General features: G+C 44.1%; 1 protein-coding gene across 2 annotated transcripts in view; it reads left to right on the forward strand.

Moving 5' to 3' along the window:
- ntng2a (netrin g2a) overlaps window positions 1-13,450 on the forward strand; it is an 87,262-nt gene that overhangs the window by 48,011 nt on the left and 25,801 nt on the right. For both annotated transcript variants that reach the window (XM_082968665.1, XM_014172416.3), the window contains exons 4-5: window positions 4,482-4,654; window positions 5,089-5,112. In XM_082968665.1, coding sequence (XP_082824791.1) covers window positions 4,482-4,654; window positions 5,089-5,112 — 197 coding nt within the window. The remainder of the gene's footprint in view (window positions 1-4,481; window positions 4,655-5,088; window positions 5,113-13,450) is intronic.

A 13,450-nucleotide genomic window follows, 5' to 3' on the forward strand; every position in this document is an offset into this window, starting at 1 on the left:
CCACAAACTTCAAAGTGTTTCCTTTGAAATGGTATCAATAATATGCATATCCTTGCTTCAGGTCTTGAGCTACAGGCAGTTAGATTTGGGTATGTCATTTTAGGCAAATGTTGAAGACAGTGTGATGACATATTCACTGATTAAAACGCACCCGAAAAGTTGATAGCCTACAGTACAGTCGTGGCCAAAAGTTTTGAGAATGACACAAATATTAATTTCCACAAAGTTTGCTGCTTCAGTGTCTTTAGATATTTTTGTCAGATTTTACTATGGAATATTGAAGTATAATTACAAGCATTTCATAAGTGTCAAAGGCTTTTATTGACAATTACATGAAGTTGATACAAAGAGACAATATTTGCAGTGTTGACCCTTCTTTTTCAAGACCTCTGCAATCCGCCCTGGCATGCTGTCAATTAACTTCTGGGCCATATCCTGACTGATGGCAGCCCATTCTTGCATAATCAATGCTTGGAGTTTGTCAGAATTCGTTGTTTTTTTTTTTGTCCACCCGCCTCTTGAGGATTGACCACAAGTTCTCAATGGGATTAAGGTCTGGGGAGTTTCCTGGCCATGGACCCAAAATATCAATGTTTTGTTCCCCGAGCCACTTAGTTATCACTTTTGCCTTATGGCAAGGTGCTCCATCATGCTGGAAAAGGCATTGTTCCTCACCAAAGTGTTCCTGGATGGTTGGGAGAAGTTGCTCTCTGGTACCATTCTTTATTCATGGCTGTGTTCTTAGGCAAAATTGTTAGTGAGCCCATTCCCTTGGCTGAGAAGCAACCCCACACATGAATGGTTTCAGGATGCTTTACTGTTGGCATGACAGAGGACTGATGGTAGCGCTCACCTTGTCTTCTCCGGACAAGCTTTTTTCCGGATGCCCCAAACAATCGGAAAGGGGATTCATCAGAGACAATGACTTTACCCCAGTCTTCAGCTGTCCAATCCCTGTACCTTTTGCAGAATATCAGTCTGTACCTGATGTTTTTCCTGGAGAGAAGTGGCTTCTTTGCTGCCCTTCTTGACACCAGGTCATCCTCCAAAAGTCTTCGCCTCACTGTGCGTGCAGATGCACTCACACCTGCCTGCTGCCATTCCTGAGCAAGCTCTGTACTGGTGGTGCCCCGATCCCGCAGCTGAATCAACTTTAGGAGACGGTCCTGGCGCTTGCTGGACTTTCTTGGGCGCCCTGAAGCCTTCTTCACAACAATTGAACCGCTCTCCTTGAAGTTCTTGATGATCCGATAAATGGTTGATTTAGGTGCAATCTTACTGGCAGCAATATCCTTGCCTGTGAAGCCCTTTTTGTGCAAAGCAATGATGACGGCATGTGTTTCCTTGAAGATAACCATGGTTGACAGAGGAAGAACAATGATTCTAAGCACCACCCTCCTTTTGAAGCTTCCAGTTTGTTATTCGAACTCAATCAGCATGACAGAGTGATCTCCAGCCTTGTACTCGTCAACACTCACACCTGTGTTAACGAGAGAATCACTGACATGATGTCAGCTGGTCCTTTTGTGGCAGGGCTGAAATGCAGTGGAAATGTTTTTGGGGGATTCAGTTCTTGCATGGCAAAGAGGGACTTAATTAATTGCAATTCATCGGATCACTCTTCATAACATTCTGGAGTATATGCAAATTGCCATCATACAAACTGAGGCAGCAGACTTTGAAAATTAATATTTCTCATTCTCAAAACTTTTGGCCACGACTGTACATCTTCATGGTTTCAAAGTGAAATTATTTGGATATGCTAAGTACCAAATTACTCCTTGACTCTATTGTATTTTCACTCAGAATTGATTGATAAGATTCAGAAAAAATGTTTTGTATGCCAATAACAGTATGGTTTGTTGTTGGAAAATGTTGAAACAATGTCGTTGTGTTTGCTGGACATCTACAGACAAAGAGCAATCCTTTGGAGAGTTTAGGAAGTTCACTGTAATCTCAATCAGGTTTTTCTAGCTATAGGGCACAGTAAGTGTAGATCAGAGGAGATGAGTAGGCAAAGAGAGGAGAGGAGATGAGATATCTGCGACCCAAGAATAGTAAAGCACCCTTTACTGGCTCAAACTGCCAACCAATCAGCCTGTTACCAACCCTTGGTAAAAAAAAAAAATGTAAATGGTGTTTGACGAGATACAAAAAAACGGACATTCAGCATGCTTATAAGGAAGGGCACTCAACATGTATGGCACTTATACAAATGACTGATCATTGGCTGAAAGAAATTGATAATAAGAAGATTGTGGGAGCTGTCTTGTTAGCTTTTGATATTATCAATCATCATCTGATGCTGGAAAAATGTATGTGTTATGGCTTTCCATCTCCTGCTATATCGTGGATAGAGAGTTACCTGTCTAGCAGAACACAGAGGGTGTTATTTAATGGAAGCCTCTCCAACATAATCCAGGTAGAGTCAGGCATTCCCCAGGGCAGCTGTATAGGCCCCTTTACTTTTTTCAATCTATACTAATGACCTGCCACTGGCACCGAGTAAGGCCTGTGTGTCTATGTATGCTGTCAGCTACCACAGCAAGTGAAATCTCTGCAACACTTAACAAAGGGCTGCAGTCAGTTTTTTAGAATGGGTGGCAAGAAATAAGCTGCACTCTTAGGGGAAAAAAGGCGCTATCTAGAACCTAAAAGGGTTCTTTGGCTGTCCCCATAAGAGAACCCTTTGAAGAACCCTTTTTGGTTCCAGGTAAAACCTGTTTGGATTCCGTGTAGAATCCGTTCCACATAGGGTTCTACCTGGAACCAAAAAAGGGTTCTACCTGGAACCAAAAAAGGGTTCTACCTGGAACCAAAAAAGGGTTCTACCTGGAACCAAAAAAGGGTTCTACCTGGAACCAAAAAAGGGTTCTACCTGGAACCAAAAGGGTTATCTTATGGGGACAGCCGAATAACCCTTCTGGAACCCTTTTTTCTAAGAGTGTAGTCCTACATATTTTAAAAACTAAAAGCATTGTATTTGGGACAAATCATTCACTACAACCCTAAACCTCTGCTAAATCTTGTAATGAATTATGTGGAAATGGGGCAAGTTGAGGAGACTAAACTGCTTGGCTCAGCCCTGCATTGTAAACTGTCATGGTCAAAATGTATTGATGCAACGGTAGCTAAGATTGGGAGAGATCTGTCCGTAATAAAGTGCTGCTCTGCTTTCTAGACATCGCTATCAACAAAACAAGTCCAACAGGCCCTAGTTTTGTCGCACCTGGACTACTGTCCAGTCATATGGTCAATTGCCACAAAGAGGGACAGAAGCAGCACGGCTGGCCCTTAAATGTTCACGGAGAGCTAACATTAATAACATGCATGTCAATCTCTCCTGCATCACTACTTGTCTTGCGGTTTAAACTACTAGCACACTGCTCAGACACCCATGCATAACCCACAAGACATGCCACCAGAGGTCTCTACACAGTCCCAAAGTCCAGAACAGACCATGGGAAACGCACAGTACTTACACAGAGCCATGGCTATATGGAACTCTATTCCACATCAAGTAACTCATGGAAGCAGTAAAATCAGAGACAAAAAAAACCAGATAAAACTACACCTTATGGAACAGTGCAGCCTGTGAAGAGGCGCTCACAGACACATGCACTCTACACACACTTACATTGTAATATTGTTATATTGCTGTATTATGGATGTTGTATTGTAGATATGTTGTGGTAGAGTAGTGTGTAATAATGTGTTGTGTGATGTATGGTTTTATTTGGTATGTAATTGCCTTAATCTTGTTTGGAACACAGGAAGAGTCACTGCTGCAGGGCAGCAGCTAATGGTGAACCGTAATTAAATACAAATCCTTGTGGAGTTGTGGAGGTCCGTCCTATGAATATTTCATGCAAATGAAGGGTGGTCGGCTCACCAGAGTGGAACACTTTATATTGGAAGTGACTCCCTCATCTGATTATGATTGTTATTCAAATGTCACCATTACCATGCTATCCTGCTTGCCACCTTTCTCGCCATCTCAATCTTACCCCTTCAAAAAATGATTTGGATGTAAATGGCCTGGTAATTTCTTGAGATCAGGAAATGTTGTTTCACCTGGTATTTTTTTATTTTCTTATCTATTTATTTGCTTCTGTTTCCCTGAAAGATTTAGCTCTTGCCACTTTTAAAACATGCAAATGCATACTGCTGATTGTCAATCATGATCTTCAAGAACATTTTATCTCTTGTGCTCTCTCTCTCTCTCTCTCTCTCTCTCTCTCGTCATACTCATCTTTGAGCTCACAATAAATTAACAATGTGCTATAAATCGTACTCTTTAACACCGCAATTTATCCAGGAAAGCAATTTATAAAAAATAATATTGATCAAAAACAATGTCAATAACCGCAAGGTGTACTTGATCATGCATGATTAGCGCAGGAGTTGTTCAAGTGAGGCTATAACAGTGTTGTGGATTGACATTGCTTCTACCCCCCCCCCCCCCCCCCATCTTGCCAAAGGTGTAAGTGTAACCTCCATGCTGGCCAGTGTACCTTTCGGGAGGGCAGCCTGCAGTGTGACTGTGAGCACAATACTACGGGCCAGGACTGCACTCGCTGTGAGAGGGGCTTCAAAGCCAAGTCATGGAAACCTGGATCCTACTTACCCACCCCCAACGGATCCCCCAATATCTGTACGTAGCCGACAGCTATACACTTCAAACATCATATTATACCAAAAATACTGTACCAGGAATGTTACTTGATGGATGAAGTAATGGCTGAAAAATGATTTGGGCCATCTGCTCTATATAGCCACAGAGTGGTGCAGCCGAAGCTGTCACATTTCACAGGAGAGAAGTCCGTTAGCATGAGGAATCCTACAGATGTACACTGACACTGTATGCAGAAGCACCCTATTCTATACACAAACTATAGCGGGAATGGTGGCTTGCCGCTTCCAATGACAGATTTGGTGCCTGATGTTCTGTACATTAAGCACTGAAAGCTGAAAAGCCTTCATCTCTTTAAAAAAAATTATTTATATAAATAAAGACACTGATTCTCAAAAATAAATGAGTAAATCTCCATTTGTTTCTCTCACTCTCTCTCTTTCTCTGTCTGTCAGGTGAGGCTGCTGGGACTCTTGGCAGTAAGTAACAATCCTAATCAAACGGGATAGAGCTTGTTATCATTTCTTTTTCATTCTCTGTTCGTATGCCATACTTAAAAAAAATCTTATTTATTGTCTATCATATTATATAATTTATGTCTCTCCCCTCTGGTGTTGCGGTGGGTCCCTTCATGGTAATCACGATGATCACACTCACAACACATTTTTCCACAGTTTTTTATCCCTCAGTGCCGGTCTATAATTCAAATGGGGGGGAGGGGATTCAAAGTGTTTCAGTGTAACAGGTTTTGTAGATGAGGGCTAGCCCAAGGACATGGTGTGAGAGGGACTGTGAGTGTATGGGGGTTCTGTGCAGACCTAAAGATGGAAGATCTTCATTTAAGCCAGATTGCTACAGCAGGACAATAATGCTACAACAACAGGAAATGTAAATTATTATATGAATCATAATTAATGGACATTTTTGTAGGGGTTGATACAGTTTTTGTAAGGAAAAACCAAGTCTGAAATTTCAAAGGAAATTTAACTTCAGAAGCCTTTTAAACCTCAAATGCACTATAAGTTTTACATTTCCTGAAAGCTTTCCTGCAACAGGGTGATCAAATTAAGATCGTACATCTGTATAAGAGATGCTGTACAGCCACAGCTGTGGTGGTGTAACCATATTGTTGAAAGCAAGGTGTTCTCCACAACGGCCAAACAAGTGATGGCTCTGTACATGTCTGTGGCAAGCGCAATCACATAATGGGTTGATTTGATGGTATATCCATGATCTGGATATTCCCATGTTAGTGCATCTGTTGATATAATCTGACTGTTTCTTTCTACCTTCTTGGTGTTGTGCCCTCTCAGCCCCCACAACAGTCCAGCCCCCGCCAACAACCACACCTGCGTTGGCAACTACAGCCAATCCACCCACAGACCAACTGCCCACAGTTACCACTAGTATAGAAGGTGGGAGAGCAACTATGGTTGGAGTGTCTGACAGCCAGGCAGAGTGCCTGTCTAAAAGGAACATAGGCTGCATCCAAAATGGAACCCTATTCCCTATATAGTGCACTACTACTACAGAATCCTATGGGCCCTGGTAAAAAGTAGTGCACTATGGGCCCGATTCAGACTTAGGAAATGTACGCCTTTCCTACTCTTCTCAGAAGTTGGTATTCAGACGTACCTTTTGTAGCTGCGTAACAGGCTTTTCAGGCGTGGTTCCCTTGCGTACTCTGAATGAATTGAATTAAACTGCTGAAAACCTCCCACTTGCTGGCCAATATAATTTCTAGTGGAGTTTTCATTCAATTAGGTTTTCAGTACATTTATCTAAATCCATCCATTTAATATGGGGTAGCCTACCTTAGTTAGAAAATATACAGGAAAACATTTCAGAATATTACGGATCAAATGTAGGCCTAAATGCATATTCGTCTCCTTTCAGCACCAATTGGTAGATTTCCAAATATTATTATTTATAAAATAATATTTATATTATTTAGGGTTAGCAAAGTATTTATGAATAAAAAAAAAAAAAAATGGAGAGCCTTCATGCACTAAATATATTGGTAAATCAAAAATACAGTGGTTTGATTCATCCATAAAGTTGCCATATTCAATTGTTCAGTCCATTAATTATTGGACGGTGAGAAAGTATACAATAGGGGTTGAACGATAGTCCTAGAAATCTACCCTAATAATCCTCACTAATCATGAAACTGTGATGACAATGGTTCAGTCGTTGTGAACCGTGCACCAGGATCCATGTTTAAACTGCTATGTATGGTCTGCATTCCATAATGATTCAAATAGGTTATATTGTTCCATATTATTGCACAACTTGTAATACGTTAGCCACTATTGCTAGCAATCCTCAGAAACAACCACACAAACGTGACAGAGGAAAGAAAGGTAAACTAACCATGTACAGTGAGGGAAAAAAAGTATTTGATCCCCTGCTGATTTTGTACGTTTGCCCACTGACAAAGAAATGATCAGTCTATAATTTTAATGGTAGGTTTATTTGAACAGTGAGAGACAGAATAACAACAACAAAATCCAGAAAAACGCATGTCAAAAATGTTGTAAATTGATTTGCATTTTAATGAGGGAAATAAGTATTTGACCCCCTCTCAATCAGAAAGATTTCTGGCTCCCAGGTGTCTTTTATACAGGTAACGAGCTGAGATTAGGAGCACACTCTTAAAGGGAGTGCTCCTAATCTCAGCTTGTTACCTGTATAAAAGACACCTGTCCACAGAAGCAATCAATCAATCAGATTCCAAACTCTCCACCATGGCCAAGACCAAAGAGCTCTCCAAGGATGTCAGGGACAAGATTGTAGACCTACGCAAGGCTGGAATGGGCTACAAGACCATCGCCAAGCAGCTTGGTGAGAAGGTGACAACAGTTGGTGCGATTATTCGCAAATGGAAGAAACACAAAAGAACTGTCAATCTCCCTCGGCCTGGAGCTCCATGCAAGATCTCACCTCGTGGAGTTGCAATGATCATGAGAACGGTGAGGAATCAGCCCAGAACTACACGGGGGGATCTTGTCAATGATCTCAAGGCAGCTGGGACCATAGTCACCAAGAAAACAATTGGTAACACACTACGCCGTGAAGGACTGAAATCCTGCAGCGCCCGCAAGGTCCCCCTGCTCAAGAAAGCACATATACATGCCCGTCTGAAGTTTTCCAATGAACATCTGAATGATTCAGAGGACAACTGGTGAAAGTGTTGTGGTCAGATGAAACCAAAATGGAGCTCTTTGGCATCAACTCAACTCGCTGTGTTTGGAGGAGGAGGAATGCTGCCTATGACCCCAAGAACAACATCCCCACCGTCAAACATGGAGGTGGAAACATTATGCTTTGGGGGTGTTTTTCTGCTAAGGGGACAGGACAACTTCACCGTATCAAAGGGATGATGGACGGGGCCATGTACCGTCAAATCTTGGGTGAGAACCTCCTAACCCTCAGCCAGGGCATTGAAAATGGGTCATGGATGGGTATTCCAGCATGACAATGACCCAAAACACACGGCCAAGGCAACAAAGGAGAGGCTCAAGAAAATGCACATTAAGGTCCTGGAGTGGCCTAGCCAGTCTCCAGACCTTAATCCCATAGAAAATCTGTGGAGGGAGCTGAAGGTTCGAGTTGCCAAACGTCAGCCTCGAAACCTTAATGACTTGGAGAAGATCTGCAAAGAGGAGTGGGACAAAATCCCTCCTGAGATGTGTGCAAAGCTGGTGGCCAACAACAAGAAACGTCTGACCTTTGTGATTGCCAACAAGGGTTTTGCCACCAAGTACTACGTCATGTTTTGCAGAGGGGTCAAATACTTATTTCCCTCATTAAAATGCAAATAATTTTATAACATTTTTGACATTCGTTTTTCTGGATTTTTTGTTGTTGTTATTCGGTCTCTCACTGTTCAAATAAATCTACCATTAAAATTATAGACTGATCATTTCTTTGTCAGTGGGCAAACGTACAAAATCAGCAGGGGATCAAATACTTTTTTCCCTCACTGTAATAGAATATAAGGAAACTAACACTAAAGTCAGTGACAGTTATAAATGTATGTTGGTATAGCTGACGGTGGCTACCGATAATGGCTAGTATTTCTATTTTAAATACAGTGAAAAGTTTGGGGATTTATAAAAAATCATGAATCAACTTGGTAGGTTTGGCGCTACACTGTCATTTGCGATAGGCTACAGAAGCCTATTGCTTGGGTCTCCACATTTCATAAGTTATAAGGCCAGCATTTTATAAACTTCACTGTGGAAAAGGTGATATGTTGATATTCTTCAGTTTGCCACCATGTGACTGGTTTCACATTAATCTCCAGTGATCATATGGTCAAATGGATCTAAAACAATTGTCATCTAAATTTTCAATCCCCTTACCCAAATAGATTACTAATTTACCTAGCTCTTATTAATAGCTCTTATCAAGTTGTAAAATACTGTGCATGGAGAATGATGTTATTTCTATCTGAAAAAATTATGTAGATGATGTTCCACTTGGAACCAACAGGTTGCTCGACCTTATTCATAATTTCATCGTGCGTAAAGGTGGTGGAGTGATGAGGGAATTTAAGTCAAGGTCAGAATATGTTGTATCTGTAGACACACCTTGATCTGTTTGATCTAATCCCCCAACGAATAGTGAGGTGAATAGCATGCTATTCTCATGCCTGTTCAAGATCAGACTACACGTTGAGAGAAAATCGCATTAAAAAAGCAATTACGTTCCATTTAAGCGCACTTACTTTAACTCGGGTATATGACAGACACAAGGTGCCATTTCAGACGCACACAGCCTGAGAGCTCATCAACCTCCATTTAAATTTAAGTCATTTAGCAGATGCTCTTATCCAGAGCGACTTACAAATTGGTGCATTCACCTTATGATATCCAGTGGAACAACCACTTTACAATAGTGTATCTAAATCTTTTAAGGGGGGGGGGGGGGGTTAGAAGGATTACTTTATCCTATCCTAGGTATTCCTTAAAGAGGTGGGGTTTCAGGTGTCTCCGGAGGTGGTGATTGACTCCACTGTCCTGGCGTCGTGAGGGAGCTTGTTCCACCATAGGGGTGCCAGAGCAGCGAACAGTTTTGACTGGGCTGAGTCGGGAACTGTGCTTCCTCAGAAGTAGGGGGGCCAGCAGGCCAGAGGTGGATGAGCGCAGTGCCCTCGTTTGGGTGTAGGGACTGATCAGAGCCTGAAGGTACGGAGGTGCCGTTCCCCTCACGGCTCCGTAGGCAAGCACCATGGTCTTGTAGCGGATGCGAGCTTCAACTGGAAGCCAGTGGAGAGAGCGGAGGAGCGGGGTGACGTGAGAGAACTTGGGAAGGTTGAACACCAGACGGGCTGCGGCGTTCTGGATGAGTTGTAGGGGTTTAATGGCACAGGCAGGGAGCCCAGCCAACAGCGAGTTGCAGTAATCCAGACGGGAGATGACAAGTGCCTGGATTAGGACCTGCGCCGCTTCCTGTGTAAGGCAGGGTCGTACTCTGCGAATGTTGTATAGCATGAACCTACAGGATCGGGTCACCGACTTGATGTTAGTGGAGAACGACAGGGTGTTGTCCAGGGTCACGCCAAGGTTCTTAGCAATCTGGGAGGAGGACAGAATGGAGTTGTCAACCGTGATGGCGAGATCATGGAACGGGCAGTCCTTCCCCGGGAGGAAAAGCAGCTCCGTCTTGCTGAGGTTCAGCTTGAGGTGGTGATCCGTCATCCACACTGATATGTCTGCCAGACATGCAGAGATGCGATTCGCCACCTGGTTATCAGAAGGGGGAAAGGAGAAGATTAATTGTGTGTCGTCTGCATAGCAATGATAGGAGAGACCATGTGAGGATATGACAGAGCCAAGTGACTTGGTGTATAGCGAGAATAGGAGAGGGCCTAGAACAGAGCCCTGGGGGACACCAGTGGTGAGAGCACGTGGTGCGGAGACAGATTCTCGCCACGCCACCTGGTAGGAGCGACCTGTCAGGTAGGACGCAATTCAAGCGTGGGCCGCGCCGGAGATGCCCAACTCGGAGAGGGTGGAGAGGAGGATCTGATGGTTCACAGTATCAAAGGCAGCAGATGGGTCTAAAAGGATGAGAGCAGAGGAGAGAGAGTTAGCTTTAGCAGTGCGGAGAGCCTCCGTGACACAGAGAAGAGCAGTCTCAGTTGAATGACCAGTCTTGAAACCTGACTGATTTGGATCAAGAAGGTCATTCTGAGAGAGATAGCAAGAGAGCTGGCCAAGGACGGCACATTCAAGAGTTTTGGAGAGAAAAGAAAGAAGGGATACTGGTCTGTAGTTGTTGACATCGGAGGGATCGAGTGTAGGTTTTTTCAGAAGGGGTGCAACTCTCGCTCTCTTGAAGACGGAAGGGACGTAGCCAGCGGTCAAGGATGAGTTGATGAGCGAGGTGAGGTAAGGGAGAAGGTCTCCAGAAATGGTCTGGAGAAGAGAGGAGGGGATAGGGTCAAGCGGGCAGGTTGTTGGGCGGCCGGCCGTCACAAGACGTGAGATTTCATCTGGAGAGAGAGGGGAGAAAGAGGTCAAAGCACAGGGTAGGGCAGTGTGAGCAGGACCAGCGGTGTCGTTTGACTTAACAAACGAGGATCGGATGTCGTCGACCTTCTTTTCAAAATGGTTGACGAAGTCATCCGCAGAGAGGGGGGGGGGGGGGAAGGAGGATTCAGAAGGTGGCAAAGAGCTTCCTAGGGTTAGAGGCAGATCCTTGGAATTTAGAGTGGTAGAAAGTGGCTTTAGCAGCAGAAACAGAAGAGGAAAATGTAAAGAGGAGGGAGTGAAAGGATGCCAGGTCCGCAGGGAGGCGAGTTTTCCTCCATTTCCGCTCAGCTGCCCGGAGCCCTGTTCTGTGAGCTCACAATGAGTCGTCGAGCCACGGAGCAGGAGGGGAGGACCGAGCCGGCCTGGAGGATAGGGGGCATAGAGAGTCAAAGGATGCAGAAAGGGAGGAGAGGAGGGTTGAGGAGGCAGAATCAGGAGATAGGTTGGAGAAGGTTTGAGCAGAGGGAAGAGATGATAGGATGGAAGAGGAGAGAGTAGCGGGAGAGAGAGAGCGACGGTTGCGATGGCGCAATACCATCCGAGTAGGGGCAGAGTGAGAAGTGTTGGAGGAGAGCGAGAGGGAAAAGGATACAAGGTAGTGGTCGGAGACTTGGAGGGGAGTTGCAATGAGATTAGTGGAAGAACAGCATCTAGTAAAGATGAGGTCAAGCGTATTGCCTGCCTTGTGAGTAGGGGGGAAGGTGAGAGGGTGAGGTCAAAAGAGGAGAGGAGTGGAAAGGAGGCAGAGAGGAATGAGTCAAAGGTAGACGTGGGGAGGTTAAAGTCACCCAGAACTGTGAGAGGTGAGCCATCCTCAGGAAAGGAACTTATCAAGGCGTCAAGCTCATTGATGAACTCTCCAAGGGAACCTGGAGGGCGATAAATGATAAGGATGTTAAGCTTGAAAGGGCTGGTAACTGTGACAGCATGGAATTCAAAGGAGGAGATAGACAGATGGGTCGGGGGAGAAGAGAGAATGTCCACTTGGGAGAGATGAGGATTCCAGTGCCACCACCCCGCTGGCCAGATGCTCTCGGGGTATGCGAGAACACGTGGTCAGACGAGGAGAGAGCAGTAGGAGTAGCAGTGTTATCTGTGGTAATCCATGTTTCAGTCAGCGCCAAGAAGTCGAGAGACTGGAGGGTAGCATAGGCTGAGATGAACTCTGCCTTGTTGGCCGCAGACCGGCAGTTCCAGAGGCTGCCAGAGACCTGGAACTCCACTTGTGTTGTGCGCGCGGGGGCCACCAGGTGAGTGGCAGCGGCCACGCGGTGTGAAGCATTTGTATGGCCTGTGCAGAGGGGAGAGAACAGGGATAGACAGACACATAGTTGACACGCTACAGAAGAGGCTACGCTAATGCAAAGGAGATTGGAATGACAAGTGGACTACACGTCTCGAATGTTCAGAAAGTTAAGCTTACGTTGCAAAATCTTATTGACTAAAATGACTAAAATGATACAGTACTGCTGGCTGGTTAAGTAGGCTAGCTAGCAGTGGCTGCGTTGTTGACTTTGTTTGAAACTGTAGCTGGCTAGGTAACCTCGATAGTTTCAGTACTACACCTTTATCATGATACAAAGGCAACTATGTAGCTAGCTAACATAACACTAATCAAGACGTTCCTTTGTAATGTATTTAGTTTCTACAATGCTGCTCGTCGGTAAAAGTTGGCTAGGTTTGGAAAATGCCGTCGCGGAGGACGAAAATAGCTGGCTAGCTAACCCCGATAATTACTCTAAAACTACACAATTATCTTAGATACAAAGACAGCAAAGACAACTATGTAGCTAGCTAACACTACACTAATCAAATTGTTCCGTTGTTCCTGCCTCCTATTGACTTTTAAACCAGAGTACATTTACCAAAGCAGCACATACAGTAGAATGTGTCCCCGGTGCATTCCTGATGACCAGAAAATGTGTTGTACCGCAAAGCTGAAAGGGAAGTATACTATAGTGTTGACGTAGCACAAAGGCAAAGGAGAAGAGGAGTTGATGAATCTTGGTCATTTAGGTTGTAGTAGTAAAGTGGCTGAGTATGAGTGTTGTATATCTCACCCATAGTTTTTACCAACCCCACTACAGTAGTTTGTGATGCATACTGGAAAGAATAGAACATATTCATATCTGCATGTGTGTTGTGTTATCAGAGGAGTAAAGATGTCGTTATTTGTAGTAAACATTTTCTGTGCGTGTCTGTCTGTGTGTGTTTGTGTGATGGTTTGCATTCATGCACATTTCTGTTTGTATTTGTATGCATTCATTTCTGTGTG

Source organism: Salmo salar, chromosome 24 (assembly GCF_965601325.2).
Source record: "Salmo salar chromosome 24, fSalSal1, whole genome shotgun sequence".
Classification (NCBI taxonomy): domain Eukaryota; kingdom Metazoa; phylum Chordata; class Actinopteri; order Salmoniformes; family Salmonidae; genus Salmo; species Salmo salar.